Below are 20,128 nucleotides of genomic sequence, written 5' to 3'. Positions count from 1 at the left end.
TACTATAGCTATATGGCACTGCAATGTAAAGGCCTGTACACACCAAGAACGTCAACTATAAAGATAAGTATTACAATAAATATATTAACGTCCACACCAGCGGACAATAACAATCTGTTTATAATAAATGCGCACTTAAGCTATGTCATCTTCCACTTTAATTGATCAAGCTCTTTTAAGCATGGATTCTGATTTGGATTCTGTCAATGTTTCTATCATTCATCAGCTGGAAAATAATAATTGTTCTGAAAGTGATTCCAAAGATATTATTCCTCTTTATTATTAACGTTGGACTCCACTATTTTTTTTAACTATATCTTTACAGTTATCGTCGTTTGAGTGAATGGGCCTTTACACTCTAAAAAGTGAAAATGGGATTTTTTAGAGGCAGATTTTGTCATATTACCACATGGATCATATTTTAGGAAACCTAATAATACAGTATTATAATACATGTAAATGATAGACTGTGAAAGAAGATGGATGTCGATGTAATGATCATTTGATATACTCATAAGCAAAGTGATCACCATTAAGCTTTCTACTAATTCACTGGTACATTTAGTACCTGTTCTTTGGACTGATTCATTAATCAAACTGCATATTTCGTCTTCTCAATTCAGTGTCTTTATAAGGCAAAAAGCAGAACGAAACCATGCTGACATTTTGGCTGACATTTATTTTGAGATTCAGCCATGTGCCTGGAGGAGCAAACAGCACTTTAATCATCGGTGTGTAGTCTACACCTGTTTAACTTGCTTATACTGTCAAACTTCTGCGAGCTGTCACAGAAACAAAAAATGTAGGCCTACATTTGAGCAAAATTTGTCATACTACATTATTGTTAAGACAGCAAGTTTTGTATTTGGGAACTGTATTCATTCATGACTATGAAAATGAAATAGGTCGAGAAAACAAGAAGAGGAACGCAGTTACAAGTCTCCTTCTCTGTTTGTTGATCTTGGATAATGGCTAGAGTCATAACTATTTTCAGACACTGCAATCTGGCATTATGGGTAATGAGTTGCTGAGATCCCATCAGATGAAGGGACAGATGACAGGGAACCGATGTAAATGAGGAGAGCTAGGATGCAGCTGTTTACTCATGGGTGGAATTACTAAATATGGGAAAACAAGTGTTATTGACTCAAGGGACATGGAGTAGAATGGAAAGCCTGGCACACGGACAGCAAACCGGAATCTTTGACCTGTTGACTTGTTTTCGATGATTTATTCTCATATTTGTGGCCAACACAAGCAGCGCTATCTCTAACTTTGCATCGGAAATATTTTGCATGCATATGTGTTCATGAGGGTGTGACTGGATGTTTAACAATTCTGTCTATAAAAGAATGAAAAAAAGGGAAAATAACACGCTCGGCTGAGTTTTAAAGTCGGCAGCTGTTCCTAACCTCAATCTGGCAATAAAACTCAATTATCAACTAGCATAATGTTAGCATGAGTTACTTGACAGGCAGTCTAATTAAGCTGGTAAACTACCCCAGTTGTACTAAAATGATTTCCATTTACATTCCTTACTCCAAGGTATATTCAAACATTTTTAAAAGTAAAATTGCTTTTAAAATTGCTTTATTACAATATAAACAAATAGTTTAAGGACTTTACCACCTTATAAAGTCTAATCTTGTGAGTACACACAGACGACAATGACCAAAAGAGTTAAAAAACAAATACTGAAAGAATGCTTCTATGGTACGGTGTTGCCTCCAGGCAACATAGTCTATTTTAGCTTTTTTTTATAAAAACATAATAAAATGTAATTGTTCAATGCTCTCTAAGGGGAGGGGAACTCAAATACTAACCAAAGAAAATGCAAAAGAGTGGTCACATGACCCACAGGGGTACATTTTGTTCCCTCTTTCAACACACATGCACATGTCACATGGCTCCATATTTTCTCCACTGAAAAGGGCATTTTTCACTAATTTCTGTCCAAATAATCAGCCACAAAAAATCAGAGTCACCTTCATTGGTAAGTAAAGAAGTATTTTCAAAAAACTTTACATTATATATCATCAAATTTATCATAGGAAATTACATAAAACTGCTTGTTGCCTCGAGGCAACATTGTACCATAATGGAATCACATAAGGCCATGCCAGGCATACTACGTATGAATACAATTATATTTTATTTGTAAGGAAAAGAGTTTGAATTATCTAAATGTATCTGTATTTTTGCAAACTGAAAACTTGGCATGGTTCGACGGGACATTTGGCCACTATAGTGGGTAATCGGACAAATAGTGGGTTCGTGGGAAAGGGGCGTGGCTTGGGAGTGGTCAGTGGGGGTCGATGGGGTATTTGGCCTCTATAGTGGGTAATCGGACAAATAGTGGGTTTGTGGGAGAGGGGCGTGGCTTGGGACTGGTCAGGGGGGTCAACGGGACATGTGCCTACTATAGTGGGCAATCGGACAAATGGGTTAGTGGGACGGGGCATGGCTTGGAGCCGGTCAGGGTGAACAGGACATTTGGCCACTATAGTGGGCAATTGGACAAATAGCGGGTCCATGGGACGGGGGCATGGCTTGGGACAAGTCAGGGAGGGTCAACGGGACATTTGGCCACTACAGTGGGCAATCGGACAAATAGTGGGTTAGTGGGATGGGGGCGTGGCTTGGGACAAGTCAGGGAGGGTCAACGGGACATTTGGCCACTACAGTGGGCAATCGGACAAATAGTGGGTTAGTGGGACGGGGGCGTGGCTTGAGACCGGAGGTGGGGTCAACAGGACATTTGTCTACTATAGTGGGCAATCGGACAAATAGAGGGTTAGTGGGACTTGTAGGGGTCTCGTATTCCGGGGGGTTCCCGACGGGCCCCTGGAGGACCCCACACGGGTCATTAGGTCGGCCGGGGAGGTCTTCCAAATGTTTGATCTTGCTGTTGTTGAGGCCTGGCCTTCATATTAGGATAATGTTATAGTGATTGTAAATGTTTTACCTTGACACAGCATGTTTTGATGTTTTTTAATGTTTTGATATGATAACTTGATATAATGGTTTGTAGTACTTGCGTTCCACAATGGTACAATGTTGCCTGAGGGCAACAGCTGGATAATAAATGTTACTTTTTATTAAATATGAAATGTGTAATTCAATAAAAACTTGATAAATCTGTTTGTTCAAGTGTTTAGTTAAATAAATTGATGTTTTCAATAAATATATAATTTTTTTTCTTCATGAAAATGTCAAATGTTTTAATTTGTCCATTGTGGTACAATGTTGCCTTGAGGCAACAAACTTATAATTAATAAATAAATTAAAAAATAATGATAATGTTTATTGATATTGCTATAGTGTCAAATTTTAAGCAGGAAAAACATAACAAATATTTTTTTTCTCACTGATATCATAATGCGTCATTAAGCTTATACAAATCATGAACTGTTTATGCATATTACAGTTCAAAGATTCATATAATTTTATATCAAGTATGTAATTTTTCCATCACTAGCGTTACTAAATGGAATTGCAAAAAATTGACTGAGCCAAAAAGGGAATAAGCAAATATAACTGAATGAATTCTGTTCCTGAATGAATCAGTGTTGTTGAACAAATCAGTTCAGTGAATAATTCAACGACTTATAAAGAGAGCCGCTTATTTCATTCCTGAATAAATCAGTGTTGTTGAACGAATCGGTTCAGTGAATTATTCAATGATTCGTTCATAAAGAGAGTTGCTTATTGTGTTCCTGAATGCATCAAAGCTGTTGAACAAATTGGTTCAGTGAATTACTCAATGACTCACTCTTAAAAACAGCCCCTTTTCACCACCTACTAATTTAACGATTGCCTGCAGAAAAATCCCCACCACTAATGCACAGACTGACAGCTTGTCTGAATGTGCAAACACAGGGAAGCGGAGTGATACAAACAGTGAAAAGTCCCAGGATTTTATATACAGAAGTATTTATATCATTAAATGGGTTTAAAATATGGTTACAGCAAACACACTAGACTGCAGTTACAATTCGACTGGATTTTCTCATGTGTACTTTCCCCATATTTCAGCAGTTCATCCCTAGTACATGGTCAAATTGATAGCACACATTCTCTCTTCCCCTTCCCACGTGTATAGGGAACACGGCAGATGTTTCCTTTCCATCCTTCCATCCTTAAACACAGTCATATGCGCACATATAAAGAGCTGCAATCACACACCAGACCTACAGCACACACATGCTCCAGTAGATTATCTCCACAGCCACTTCACAAACACACACTCCCGAGAGGTCCATGGTATAAACACAGCCACAGCCTAGAGCTCACTTGTCGCCTAAAAAGGTTTACAGCAGCAGAGATGCCTTGCTCCAACAACTCGCACCCCAGGGGACATGCATGCCTCAGAAAAACTGTTCAGATTAGTTGGACAGAATGATACAGATTCATGAAAAGAGAATACAGTTATTCTCTATCACCAGATCTAGCACTACAAAATCTGACTTTTGAGGACTCACAATATAAAAATGTCTTGATTATTGTTGATTTCAACTGCGAACTAAATACGGTCAGTTCATTTTCTGACCTGACTCTCTTTCCTGGTGGTGTTGTGAATTAAAATGGTGTGAACATTTAAAAAGTATGTTTATCTCAGTTGTTAATGATGAAGAGATGAAGACTCCAGTCAAATCAGTAGCCTAATAAAACAGGGCTCAACTGAACATTGCATATTTTTTGCTGCTTGCCAATCAGGCCATTTCTAGTTGTCCTTCCAACATTTTTACTGGCTCCAACATAAAAATAAAATAATTAAAATGTATTAATTATAATTAAATATAATAAAAATATGTGATCCTGGACCACAAAACCAGTCACATGGGTACATTTTTGTAAATTGGGATTTATATATCATATGAAAGCTGAATAAAGAAGCTTTCCATTGATGTATGGTTTGTTAGGATATGACAATATATGCCAAGATACAACTATTTGAAAAGCTGGAATCTGAGAGTGCAAAAAAAACGAAACATTGAGAAAATTGCCTTTAAAGTTGGCCATTTATGTTCGCGATTGTGCAGCATTCACTCACAATTTTTTTTATATATATATGGTAGGAAATTTACAAAATATCTTCATGGAACATGATCTTTACTTAATATCCTAATGATTTTTGGCATAAAAGAAAAATCGATAATTTTGACCCATACTGTTGGCTATTGCCACAAATATACCCGTGCGACTTGTGACTGGTTTTGTGATCCAGGGTCACATATATGCATTTTATTTATTTAATTTGATATTTACATTCAGTTTACAAGTATAATTTATATATTTATTATTTTTAATCATTTGTATACTTATACAACACCATTGCTGTAGAATGATATGGTGATGGCATACATGGCACAAATATTACTGATTGGTTTGTAATTTTCAAACGATTTTTCACATTTCTACAATGACATCGCAACTGAAAACATTCGTTTTTTCCGTGATGCTACATCCATAAAATTAGATGTTGGTATAAAGACGAAAACTCAGCTTTGAAGTAGGCCTATATATATAATTTTTATTGAGTCAAAAAGTCAGAGACTACTCCATTATTGGTCAGAATATTTTTGCCATACAAATTTGCAGATCATCCATCCATCCATCCATCAATTATCCACCACTTATCTGGGACCGGGTGCACCAAACTTGAACTTTAATATGCAGCAAAAAACAAAACTATTACAAATATCCTACCGTTTCCATGCTGCCACGCTCACATGCGATCAAATGGAAGTGAATGTAACATGAAGTGACCGCACCTTTAGCATGGAAGACAACAGCTCAGATTTGGAGGGTGACTTCAATGTAAGAGAGAATGAAAGGAAACAATCTATAACTGTCTCTAGGCTGGGAGCACCCATTCTTACTCAACGATCATTTACAGAATGGAAAATATAACACTCTGCTTAGCTATGGCTATACTTTATAACAAGGTACAAACTCAGGCCAAATGTAGACTCAACCTTTCTTTCTTTATCTTAGCCACACCAGTAGTTAAAGTCTCATTGACAGTGTGTTACTGACATTGAATCAACCTTGCAAAGCCTCCAGGAAGTGAATAATGAGTCACAGAACAAACACAATACTGATGGGAGGAAATCACACTTAATTCTGGTGTTATGACACAATAAGCAGTTTCTGGCTGTTTTTAATGACTGATTATAGCACTAAATAACGTCACTTCCTATTTGACTGCCAGCATTACAGGGATAGTTCACCCAGAAATGAAAATCTGTCATCATTTACTCATCCTTATGTCATTCTATCATTGCCGAAAGTTGCAAACTTAATTCATAGAAGAGAAGTGGACCAGTAAAGACGGTTTAGGTTTGTCAGTTTTTCCGTTTTTTGTTATTTTTAAAACAAATTTGAAAGCTGAAGTGTGTATGTTAAATGTCAAACAGAACTAAAAAAGTTAAGAATTGTATTCAGGCAGGTTTTCTGAACACTCCCTGTTCCCCATTGGTCAGCAAAACAGGTAACTCCGCCCCCAACTGACACAATTGATGGGGCTGTTGCTGTATCAGACTGAGAAATGTTTTGATAGCACCACAGAGCCACAAAATAAGCTACAAATATAGCAATAGGATAGGAAAATTGGATTAAAAGCCTTTACATTTAAACAAAATCATTTAAATGCATGAAATTGCTATTAATTTCTCATAGCACAACATCCTGTCTCAAAGCAGACAGGTCTTTAGCATGATTATTTTTAGTCTGCAGGAGCTCGCGCAGGGTTGAGCTAACACTGTTATTCTTAGGGAGTGAGTCTCCACACTGTAACCTCTGGCCCCATCACTAATGCTTTTACCATTTAGTGTCTTGCACAAGAAGAGTAACCGAGATAGTGGAAAGATCCTGATGGATTATTTCCTCCCTGGTCATCAGTTTATCAATTATTTTGAGAGTTGACTGGCTTTTCTTTAAACAGCTCTGAACTCCTGCAGTATATTAAGGGATAATGTCACTGTCTCTTAATTTGACAAACAAATGTGAAAGTCAAGAAAAGAAATGGAAGCAAGCTGTGTGGAAATTATTTTAAAACTAAGTACAACCAACCAGTTTCTTTGTTTCACCGAATACAAGTGCAAGCAAATCGGTTTGTAATTAATAGTTAAGTACATAATTAATATTCAAGATTCTGCATAACAGTCTTGCTGAATTTTTGAAGGTTTAGTAGTACATTCATATCAGACAGAGTGGTTTGAGCAGCTTTTGCTGATAACTTTAAATTTCAATAGTCTGCAGCATGTCTGTGAATGGCATTTCAGCGGTATTATATGAGGTATTATATATATCCGGCCCACATCTGGGCCGTGTGGAATCCAGGTGTACCAGAAGTGGGCCGGATCTGGGCCGACACTATGTTGCTATCTGGGATGTTACAGGAGTCCGAGTCCTATCAGCAACATTTAACACCTACATTTCTGTGAATGTGCTTTTTGATAAAAACAGGTTTATTTTTCACAATCTGTAAATTAGCAAGGTTTTCTTACCTGTCGATGGCCATGCTGGTTGGCATACTGCGGGCAAAACCCCTGATTCCTCTCTGACTGAAGTAAGGGATGCAGGAGAGGTTTGCTGCCATCACTGCCAGTGAATCTGACGGGCTCACAAAGAAACCATCTTGACCCATAATCATGTAACGATCCTGTACATAAGACAAACATAGCCAAAATTATACAACAGTTAGCTCTGTCCTAATTTGATTGAACAAGCATCATCTTATTTATTTTTATCTAAAATGTATAGGTTACTTGATATTAATTTCTTGTTCACTGATCTGGTGTATTAAATAACCAGCTGCTTTATCATTTGAAAATGATGAAGAATACATACACTAGCATTTAAAAGTTTGGGGACAGTAAGATTTGTTTAAAATAAATAAATAATTTTATTGAGCAAGGGTGCATTAAAATTATCAAAATTCACAATAAAAACCTTTACATTGTTAATAAAAAAAAATGCTGTTCATTTGATCTTTCTAATAATGTAACAAAATATCATGGTTTCGACTAGTGCTGCCAATTCGATTAATCACGATTAATCGCATCTCTAACATCAAAGTTTTTGTTTACATAATATTTTAAACAAATGTATACACACACACATATATTATGTAAACAAAAACTTTTTTTATTGCGATTTTATTGCGATTAATTGATTTGACAGCACTAGTTTCGACAAAAATATTAACATTACACCTTTTTTCAACATTGATAATAATTAGAAATGTTTATTGAACACCAAATAAATAAATGCAGCCTTGGTGAGCATAAGAGACTTCTTTCAAAAACATTTAAAAAAAAAAAATATTTATTTTTTCTCAATAGTATGAACAGCATTTCCTGTTTCTAACTTGTTTGCAATATTTTGAAATAGAGATAGCAACAACAACAACAAAAACAGAATGAAAAGAAAGAAGATGAAATAAGTAAAGATAAACAAGATAAATATTATCTTCGTTAAATAAAATAAAATAAAACAGATAGATAGATATTAATAAAGAACTGCAATCAAAACAAGACCCTGACAAAGATGCAGGAAATAATCCAGCAATAATTTTGTTCGACAGCCTTGATTCTTTTGCTCTTTTCTTGATTATTATTCTTATGAAGTTTTTACATATTTTTTCTGTTTGTGTAAGTGATTTGTAAATGATTGTCAGATGATAAGAGATAAGCACCCCATCTGCATCAAAAGCAGCCCCAAAGCCAAACTCTCCCCCCTTCATAGAGTCCACCAGAGATGCAGCGAAAGCAGGGTTAGGGTTTGGGTGTTGGCCTCCAAAGTCCTCCAGAGGGACACAGTTAACAGCAGAATTAGCTGGAGCCCCGAGCTCATCACATAGGATTTTTCGGACATATGGTCCCATAACTGAAACAGACGACATGAAGATTGACTCTACAGTACATACAGATATAAATCTGCATATAGGTATTTGCAACTGTCCACAAGAGTTTACCTCCATTCATTGCATCTATTCGTATCTTCAGCTGGTTTGGACCCGTCAGCAAGCTCTTGATGGCACCGAAGTCAAAAATTCCCCGCAGCATGTTTAGATAGATCTCCACTGAATCCACAATCTCAACTGGAAAACAGAGAAAGAACGTGTTTATGTTCAGTACATCAGTGTAAACCTGAAGTTTGTGATAAAAGTAAATGAAAACACTAGAGTAAGTTTATACCGCTCACCTCTGAAGGGCTTGAACTTGTTCTCGAGGTCAAAGTCTTGACGGCCAAGGCGGGACAGGTCGATGTGGAGGTCAGGGCAGATGGCGTACTCCTCTAGTGTGCGACTGACCTGATGGATCCTCTCCATCACTGTGTCTGGAGAAGGCCCTGGGAACAAGAAACAGTGGCAGATTTCAACTATCTATCTATCTATCTATCTATCTATCTATCTATCTATCTATCTATCTATCTATCTATCTATCTATCTATCTATCTATCTATCTATCTATCTATCTATCTATCTATCTATCTATCTATCTATCTATCTATCTATCTATCTATCTATCTATCTATCTATCTATAACTTTCACAGAGAGATGAGATTGACACATCTTGAATATGATGCTGCTAACATACACTAACATTCAAAGGTTTACTGGTCAGTAAGTTTTTGTAAAAAAAAAAAAAAAATAGAAGAAGAAGAAAAAATACAGAATGACCATCACATTGTTATAAAAACATTGTATTTCAAATAAATTCTGTTCTTTTGAACTTTCGATTCATTACAGTTTTTCTCAGTCGCTTTGGTGCATTTCTCACATCACTATTTACATTTGCACAACAGTTAATGCAGTTCTCAAAACAATTAGTAAAAACTACAAAACCTAGTTGATAACCTGCAAAAGCGTGTCACTTGCTCAAACATGGATAGCTCATTCCTCAAAAGCAAGTATTCATGTTAATGAAAGTGTCAGTGTCATCAAGAGGAAAAGTCCTGACAACATTGTTTGTGAACAAGATCGTCGAATGGCTTTGTCATGTTTTCATTATGACAGTTTACTCTGTAAATGTTTTCCAATGCAAAAAAGTCAGATCTTGGTGACACTACCTGAGAATGCTCAATACAGCACTATATACTGTTTGCACAGCCATTTGAAAAATACAGTAAAGTTACACATTACTGTATTTAGTGAAGTAACTGAGTACAAGACACTGAATATGTATGTTTCACATTTTTACTGCATATGCTCTTTGCAATTCTAATTTGTTCACAGCATTGTGCAAAAGAAAAAAATACACCCTTATTTACAACAAACATAAACTCCCTTTGGGTAGAGCTGTGCACAACTGGAAACAATATTGCAGTACATATTGGAACTGAACATTGGTTGCAACTAATGCTTCACACACCCCTTCTCATCAGTGAAAGCTGAGATTCACCTGAAAGAAATTGTTCAGTTTAGGAGAGATTTTCAGGGGAAAAAAAGATTTACAAAAATTGGTAAAAATTTGCTTGACAGATTTTGACAACTAGTTCAACATTTTTGTATGTAATGACTCAAGCAATGAAATGAGGACTATTTAGTTTTATATGGAATGACTATTCAGCATTGACAAGTATAGTTAATTTTGACTGACATGACATAAGCAAATGATAATGTTATAAAACAGCAGAGAGTTGTATGAAAGCAATTGATGCATGTCCAAAAGCATTTGCAATTTGTTGGAAGGAATGAGAAACTGCTACTATGATGTGCACAAATGACTAAATGTTGTGGAGGTTGAACTAACTGTTGTGCAAATGTAAATAGTGATGTGAGAAATGCACCAAAGCGACTGAGAAAAACTGTAAATAATCCTCTAAAAAAATCAGTTTCCACAAAAATATTAAGCAGCACAACTGTTTTCAACATTGATAATAATAAGAAATGTTTATTGAGCACCAACTCAGCATATTATAATGATTTCTGAAGGATCATCTGACACTGAAGACTGGCGTAATTTCAGCTTTGCCATTACAGGAATAAATCACATTTTAAACTATATTCAAATATAATAATATTTTACAATATTACACTTTTTACTGTATTTTTTATTAAATGCAGTCTTGGTGAGTATAAGAGATTTCTTGCAAAAACATAAAAAAATCGTATAAACCTTAACTTTTGAATGGTAATATACACTAGTCAGTAATATGCATGATAAAAAAATAATAATAATCTCATTATAATAATGGTGTAAGTAAAAGCAAAAATAAATTTAAGGTAAGCTATATATTTTAGGTAAATTTAGGTCCATGGATATTACAATACATGTCCATAGAAGATATTTTACTGTGTTTTCAGTAAATAGTTGTTCATGACAGCTTAGAAAAGGGTAACGTTAAGCTGATGTCATGACATTATTGGCCCAGCGAATTCCCTTAGGCTGATATTATAATATTACATATTGAAAGTATCATTATCATTCTGAAGGTGCTCTTATGCAGGGTGTTTCAATATGCTTCGTAATGTTCTCACCTCCATTAGCGACACTGAATTTAACCCCAAAGTCTCCTCCTGGGCCTCCCGGACTGTGGCTTGCAGTGAGAATGATCCCACCGCTGGCTTTTATCTTCCTGATGATGCAGGAGACTGCTGGGGTGGACAGGATCCCGTTATGTCCAATGACTAGGCGTCCTATCTGAAATTGAAGTTTTGGTTTCAGTGGTGTAAAGGTTTTTTCCATGCATTGAAAGTCAATGGAGTCCAATGTTGTTTTGAACTCTCACTGTAGGAAAAAACAATAAATGTTTTTTTTTGTTGTTGTTGTTTTTACTTTTGGGTTTACAGAAGAAAGAGAGTCAAGTGTAAAAATGTAAAAGTGAGTATGTATACTTTAGATACTGGCCCTAAAATGTGCATATTAGTATCTTGGAGTGGTAATATATACCCTTATTGTTGTACATCTAAAAGTATTTTTTTTTTTTGCATTTTTCCCCCTGTAGATTATAAAAACAACGAATATGACAAAATAAGTAAATATTATTTTAGGTTAATTGAGGAAAGATGATATGAATATGAGAAAATGTAAAACTTTTTTTCATACATTGAAAGTCCAATGTTGTTTTGGACTCCAATGACTTTAATTGTAAGAACAAAAACAGTTTTCAAAATAACTTCTTTTGTGTTTCACAAAAGAACGAAAGCCATTGGTTTTTGAAATGACAAATGTAAACCTGCACTTTCGATCCTGAATGGCCTCTTTGCTTAATTCCAGACCTTCACCAGGGGTCATCATAACATTATGTGGTGGGCTTTAAACCTGCACCCTTCCGAGGCGCCAGTCATGGCTACTACTGCATACCAGGTCAACAACTACATCTGTCTGGTAGCTCATTCCTGTGGGATTGACGAGCTGACTCAGTGACAAAACTAAACAGACGTGTACAGGCTTCTTTACTTGCAATACAGGCTAACAATACCTAATCATTCAAAGTAGACCTGACATACAATCCAAGCTTCCATAAATTGCAACCTCAGTTGTCAGTCGCTCTAAATATTGACAGATACTGCTTGTTTCAGTCTTTCTAGCTTACAAGACAGCAGCCCAGACATCTCAGCAACTTTGTGACTCATTAAGCTTTACAAGATCAGCCACTTTCTATTAATAGGGAGGTATTTGGCATCTCTCACTCAAGTATTTATAATGATGAGCAAGTGCACTGACTCTAGTCTTTTTTTTTGTGGCAATATGCTAATTAAATACCTCACTGATAGTTTGCTTATCCCGTTGCTTTTACATGCATCTCTTGGTTGAAGCTCAGTGAGTGTGAACTGTATTCCCAGCACTCTTTGAACAGCTTATCCATATATGGTGCTGCTTCTGGATACACAGTGTCTATATATCATGTCTCTGAGAGCTACCAAGTTTGTATGGAAGAATGTCACTGATACAAAGAAAGAGACTAAAGGAGGGAGGATTTATGGCTGTATTGTATAATATTAATGGAATAACAGTATTTAGAGCATCAAAACAGTGACTTCAGGCTTTATGCTCCGACTGAACTAAACTTTACATCTTCATTAGAAGCACAATAAAATATGCCATAAAGGTTGATGAACAAAGCTGATGAAGCATCTTGGCTCGTGGCCATATGTTCTGGGTTTCCCTGTATAGTTTACATGAACATGAGGTCAAAACAAGGGAAACAGCGGCTCTCCAGGAAGAGTGTGCAGGGGAGGGATGGCATAACAGATAAAGACAGGATATTTGGCCAGGCCAGGAAAGAGATTTAACTCTAAAACTTTCTTTCATACTCAGTTTGTTGCTTTTCAGGGTTTTCCAACAAAACGTGCATCTCAGTTTGGGATACCAAAAGTATAAATCCATGACATGTTATACTGAATCATAAAACTAACATGTCCAACAGACACTGAACACTTGCAACAAGACACTTGAAATGATCATAATCAAATATAACAACAAAGATAATAATGATTATACCAATGGTAAATAAATGAGTAAATTAATTTAGATTATATAAATCAGAGAATCTATAAATAAATAAATACATACATGGGCTTTCATTAATCTAACTGATACCTTTTTGATGATATAGATCAGAAAACCTATTAAATAAATAAAAATGTATTAGATAGACTACAAAATCTATAGTTTATTAGGAAATAAACAAACAAACAAACAATTCATTTTATTATATAGACTAGAAAATGTATCAATAAATAAATAAATTGGCTTTTTTCTAACTGATGTTACCTTTTTGATAGCATAGATCAGAAAAAACATTATTATTATAGAATATCAATAAATAGATATTCATCTAACTGATGTTACTTTTTGATGATAAGTCGATATAAGTCAGACAAATAAATAATAAATAAATAAAACAATGCATTGCATTTTTATTATATAGACTAGAACATCTATAACATTTATAAATAAACAAATAAATGAATAAGCTTTAATTAAATTATGTTACCTTTTTGATGATATAGATCAGAAAACATAATAAATAAATAAACAATGCATTTTTATTACATAGACTAATCTAATTATATTTATAAATGCACTTTTAATTATATAGGCCTATAATATCTATCAAGTTTAGTGGGAAATGATCAATAAATTATGCATTTTTAGACTTAAAAAATCTATCATAGACAATAAATAAATATAATTTAAAAATGTAAAAATAGTGTACTAGAAAAACAGGCCTTAGATTTTTATTTGACTTTGAAAAAGTATAGACACCATCACCTTACCCCGTTGGCAGCTGCCATTTGAACGATGACTTCAGTTGCAGCCCGGCTGAAGTATCTTCCATCGCTGCCCACCACCATAGTGCATCCCTGACGGTCCCTCAAGTCGATGGAGGACAGCACACTTTGGATGTAATTTTGAAGATAGTTCTTTTTACTTTCGAAAACAGCTGTCTTCTTTCTCAATCCATTTGTCCCTGGTCTCTGGTCGTCGAAGGGGGTCGTTTGGATAGTCAAAATGGGTATAGGGTTAGTCTCCATGATCTTCTGCAACGCTTTGGGGACCGTAAAAATGTAATGAGGTGTGAAACAATGTTCTAAATGTCGTCAAAAGCAACAGAAGAAGTTCACGGAGGCAGCGAGCAGTGCGCTTCAGTCGCAGTGGATTATTTGAGACGCGTCCCGTGACGCTTCTTTGGAAAACTAGTGTACAGCAGCTGTCTTCTCATCGCACCGGGACAAACCGTGGTATAGTGGCACAAAACACAGAATAAATGGGTGAAAGGGTAAAGAAAGATTCCAAGACAAGGTCTTCCGCTCACCGACACTCTTCTCCCGAACTGTCACGCGCACGTTTGTTTGCCAAAAGGCAGGGAGGGTAGAAGAAAACTCTATATAATGAGCTAACGCACTGGCCAAAAATAGCCCATGATGTGTGGGGGAGCGAATAGTGACAGTGTGCTGCTGTGTAATCGGACGCTTCTACTGTCCGTGGCGCACTGGATCCACAAGAAGAGCTAAGGTGGACGGCAGTTCTCACCTGACGCACACCGGATCAAATGCAGAAATGTCATAACATTCATAAAATGTAATAACATTAAACACAAAGACAGAAAGGAATGAGAGAGAAATAATAAACTGACCAAAGTCTCCAATGCCAAAAACAGATAAGGGAGAGCGAGCGGGGCTAGTTGGCACAAGAGCTGTTTCTCAGGCCTAAATGTTTGAGGCAAAAGTCCAGTTATGTTTTCTATAGCAATGCGTTTCAAACATCTAATAAAAAATAAATAAATTAAAAACTCTTAAATTACAATAATTTTGTGAAATCTGTAGGCCTACTTCAGACTAAACTTCTGTATCATATTTCGTAGCTCCTGAAATACATTCAAACAACAGTCAACTAGTTAGGTATTTTAAAGGTTTGAAATGTGTTCTGGGGATACAAGGGTATTTTTCATAAAAGTTAGGTTGGGGCATGTTGTCACACGTGTTTCACACGTGGCCAAAACAATGGTTTGATATTTTGCGTTCATATTTCATAATAGTTAGGCATGAAGGCCTATTCACGCAGAAATTCAAAATAAACCTACCGTGATAAATACATGAAGTGAAAAGTGTGACAACTGTTTGTTTGAGCTGAAAATGCATTCGGCCAATTAGACAAAGTGATAACTACAGTACCGGTCATAAGTTTGGAAACATTAGGCCTAGTATTTTTAATGTTTCTGAAAGAAGACTCTTATGCTCAACAAGTCTGCATTTAGGCTATTTGATCAAAAATGCAGAAAAAACTGAAATATTGTGAAATATTATTACAATTTAAAATAATGGTTTTCTATTTTAATATAGGCTACTTTAAAATATAATTTATGTCTGTGATGCAAAGCAGAATTTTCAGAAGCCATTACTCCAGTCTTCAGTATCACATAATCCTTCAGAAATCATTCTAATATGCTGATTTATTACAATGTTGGAAACATTAATTTTTTTTATAACCTGTGAAACTTTTTTCAGAATTCTTTGATGAATAAAAAGAACAGCGTTTATTTAAAATAGAAATATTTTGTAACAATATACACTATACCGTTCAAAAGTTTGGGGTCAGTAGGCCTACATTTTTTTCTTTCTTTTTTTTCTTATTTTTCTTCAGAAAATTTTATAAAAAGTGATAGTTAAGATTTATACAGTTAGAAAAGATTTCTATTTTGAATAAATGCTGTTTTCAAAACGTTTTTATTCATCAATGAACCCTGAGAAATGATTACATGTTCCAAAAACATTTTTAGCAGCAACTGTTTCCAACATTGATAAATGAGCACCAAATCAGCATATTAGAATGATTTCTGAAGAATCATGTGACACTGAAGACTGGAGTAATAGCTGATGAAAATTCAGATTTGCATCACAGAAATAAATATATTTCAAAGTAGGCTAAATTATTTAAAATTTTGATAATATTTCACATATTACTGTTTTTTGTACCAAATAAATGCAGGCTCGTTGAGCATAAGAGACTTCTTTCAAAAACTTTAAAAATAGTAATCAAATGTGTCCAAAATTCAATTGAAATAATCGATCAAGCACATCCGTCTCAATAGGGGAATGCTTGTGAAATCAATGCATTGAGTGCGACTGATTACACGAGCTTCAGTCTCCATCTAGTGGGCATAAAATTATAGAAAATGTCTTGCAAGCATTGACAGAGGGAAATGTAGGCTATTACACTGTAAAAAAAAATTACATCCCCAAGTCAAAAATTTCTAGTGACTGATAACATCTACATTTTTCAATTAGTCTGACTTATTATTTCTCATTGAGCCAATGTTAACAGACTATTGCAACAAGAATTGCACTTGGGACAATTAAAAAATTTAGATGTGACCAGTCACTAGAAAATTTTGACTTGGAGAGGTTAGAATTTTTTTACAGTGTATGCACGCTGTAACACGAGTTTTGAACGCGCATTCATTCATGCAGTTCTTTAAGAATTGCAGTTGCCTATAGGCTACATTACCCAACTCAACGTTCACAACTTTTCCCAAAAGCAACAAAAATAAATAAAAAATTAAAATAAAAAAAACTGAGCAAAACTTACTAGTCTATTTCATTTAACTCTGAAAACTTTGACGAGATAATTGAAACCGAAGAACTACGAATAATGAGAACACAAAATTGAAATGTGACAATGATGATTTATTTAAACAGGCATTTTAATACATCCACTTTCCAGGACTAGCAAATATATTACCATTTATTTATTTATTTACATTAAAACTATCATATAAGAGCAATGACAGAAATATCTTATGTTACAAGCCGATTTAAAATGACAAGAGTTCTTTCCCCCCAGACAGTTCAACAGTGAGGATACACCATCCGCAGAGTTTCTGTGAAAGGAACAGTCTTGAGCAGAGGGGTCCTTGGTGGCACAGGTACCAAACTTGGAGTCACACATGATGTTGGCCTGGGAAAGGCATAACCGTAGTCAGGTGTGAGATGATGAGGAGAGTTTTTGTGAGGACACGCCGTTGATTTAGCCATGATGCTGTCAATGCTGAACGAACACTTCTGGGTCTTGGGCTCGGGCCTTAGCTGGATTTCTGGAGCTTCGTGGAACTTAATATTGAGAGTCTGATACTGGAAATATGGAGGGGGCACCATGATGCCATCCGGCACTGGCAAATATCCAATAGGATTAGCCTGGGCTGGCACCGGCCCAGAAACGCAGTAAGGTCGCCCATATGCTCGATAACTTAACGTTGGGTGGTGGTAGAGCACCAGGTTGTCTTTGGTGAACTCGGGTTGGTTCCTCTTGAATCTTTTTCTTCTGCGCAGAAAGCTGCCGTTGTCAAACATGTCCTCAGACGCAGGGTCCAGGGACCAGTAGTTCCCTTTCCCCGGGTTTCCAGGTTCTCGTGGGATCTTGATGAAGCAGTCATTGAGTGATAAGTTGTGTCTGATGGAGTTCTGCCACGCTGGGAACTTCTCCTTGTAGTAGGGAAACTTGTTGCTGATGAAGTCGCAGATGCCGCTGAGGGTGAGCTTCTTCATCGGGCTCTGGAGGATGGCCATGGTTATGAGGGCGATGTAGGAATACGGAGGCTTGACGGAGGAGGTTTGCTTTGGAGCGGACGCGGTGGAGAAGCTGCTCTCGCTCTCTCCCGAAGACTCGGACCCTGAGTGATCGGGGTCCCTGCAAGGCATGATGAAATACTCTCGGTCGCTATCACTGTGGTCTCCTCCAACGTTGTTTATTTCATCGTCTTCAAACGAGACGGGGGTACACGGAACTTCTTCGTAATCCTGGGTAAGGGTCATTGTTGGAGACCCCAAATGTGCTGGACGCGACTCGTGGTTGGTGAATGTTGTGGTCGGATTGCAGGACTCAAAGAAATGAGGGCTATTTATGAGAGGCCACACGCATTCTGTCTTTGGTCCGCCGAGGGTCAGACCAATAGGAGTGGAGTGTCACCGCAGGGATTCAGGACAGGCAGGCAGGTGTGGGGGGCTTTGACCTGTTTAAACAATTCGCATATGAGATGTGGATCCTAAACATCCCACTAGACTAGAGCATCTGTATACTGTTGGCCACTGCAAGAAAAGTGTAGGCTATAGCCAATATTATTAATTAGCCTACTTTTTTTATAGGACCAACTTTTATGAGTTTTTTTTTATTTCAATACATTTTTTATCCTTAATATTAAAATATTTATACTTAAGTATTGAAATATTAAATCGATTGGGCCTATTAAATGCACTTACAAATAATGGATCTTTAAAACGCATATGCCAACACATGGAAAGAAAACGCTTAGGCTATAGGCTATATTTTTTTACACGTGTAAAAAATAAACAATAAAAATAGAAAATAACAATTATTTTCAAATATACATGCAATATATATTTTAATATTAGTGTATTATTTTAATATCCTTTATAGGGTATAATATTTGAGCCTCATTTTATAGATTTTCTGTTACATGCACAAAATGCTTTTCTTATAGTTATGCCACAATGACTTCTTTTTTTAAACATTTAAACTTAAACTACAAAAATCCTTATTTGAATGCATTGTCATAGGCTATATGAAAAGATAATTTAGGAACCAAATTGGCATTGCTCTTTACGCCATTTCAAACATCAAACAAAAGTAGCCTATCAACACGAATTGTAATTCAACTCATGAAATATATGCATTACACAAATCGTGATTTCAACGTTTTTTATCAATTGCGTTTTAAATCCGCACCAAAAAAAGAGCTTCACGTCATTGAATCTTTTACTACGTCAGCACACGTTATTCGATGTTTTTGGATTCCTCTCCAATTCAGAAGCAAGTTTGCACAGTGGGAGCTGGGATGTGTGAGGGTGACTTTTCACACCACGCCTAACTACCGGTTTAAAAGACTGATTTTTCCCCGATACCCCCTGGGTTTCGTTTGGTTTGTCACCTCAAGATACCCGCAGGTGGTGTGACCATGAAAATGGCCATGGCCCGGCTCCCCGCATTGAAAGAAGAATGCCGGTAAACGAGCCTATCAACATCAGAATCAAAAAGGAAACGACGCAGCTTTAGGCTACAGGCCAGGAGCGAGTTTTATTGGAGGGCATGAATGAGCGCAGCAATCCTCAAAGCAAACCTTCTTGTGCGCGGATATGTGTTAAAACTGTTCACAGTCATCTCAATTGCAAATGAAAGGGTTGGAGCCCACCGTCCACTTCCTCAGCTGTGGATGGTGTGGAAGTGGATGCATGTAAATGTATGAGTGCTTGAAAGTTGTGTAAACTAACTATTTACAGCACTCATTGTCATTAATAAGAAATCCAAAGACATTGACTGATCTTAGTGTTTGTACTGAACATTAAGGTTTCTAATAACACAAAGTGTGGAAAAAAAGAAAATTCAGCAAATTATTTATAGTGTGATAAAATGTATTAAAATATTCTTACTGTAGTTTCTAGCACATCACTAAATTATGTTATAATATTTTACATATTAGAGCAGCATTAGTGAAGCAATAATGAAATTTGTGGCACATTTTGTAAACACACTGTAAAAAGAAGTTGCTTCCTTAAAATGTTTAAGTACAACCAGCTTGGCTGTTTAAGTCAATTCAACTTAAATTACATTAAACTGACTTTGTTGAATCTTGTATAACATTAAAATGTTTAACTTA

General features: G+C 36.1%; 2 protein-coding genes across 2 annotated transcripts in view; both read right to left on the bottom strand.

The window, feature by feature from the left end:
• pgm5 (phosphoglucomutase 5) overlaps positions 1-14,908 on the bottom strand; it is a 35,201-nt gene extending 20,293 nt beyond the window's left edge. Inside the window, exons 1-6 of the mRNA XM_082187488.1 lie at positions 14,235-14,908; positions 11,490-11,652; positions 9,211-9,357; positions 8,981-9,106; positions 8,702-8,892; positions 7,512-7,666 (exon numbers count right to left, since the gene is read on the bottom strand). Coding sequence (XP_082043614.1) covers positions 7,512-7,666; positions 8,702-8,892; positions 8,981-9,106; positions 9,211-9,357; positions 11,490-11,652; positions 14,235-14,492 — 1,040 coding nt within the window. The 5' untranslated portion in view covers positions 14,493-14,908. The remainder of the gene's footprint in view (positions 1-7,511; positions 7,667-8,701; positions 8,893-8,980; positions 9,107-9,210; positions 9,358-11,489; positions 11,653-14,234) is intronic.
• A 2,215-nt stretch (positions 14,909-17,123) lies between these two features.
• Positions 17,124-18,780, bottom strand: foxd5 (forkhead box D5). The gene has a single exon (XM_082188253.1). The coding sequence runs from the start codon at positions 18,267-18,269 to the stop codon at positions 17,307-17,309; it is 963 nt and encodes a 320-aa protein (XP_082044379.1). The 5' UTR covers positions 18,270-18,780; the 3' UTR covers positions 17,124-17,306.
• Positions 18,781-20,128: the final 1,348 nt, after the last annotated feature.

Source organism: Leuciscus leuciscus (genome assembly GCF_965113295.1).
Source record: "Leuciscus leuciscus genome assembly, chromosome: 13".
Lineage (NCBI taxonomy): Eukaryota > Metazoa > Chordata > Actinopteri > Cypriniformes > Leuciscidae > Leuciscus > Leuciscus leuciscus.
Note: the sequence above shows the minus strand (reverse complement) of the source record. Positions and strands in the feature narration are given on the sequence as shown.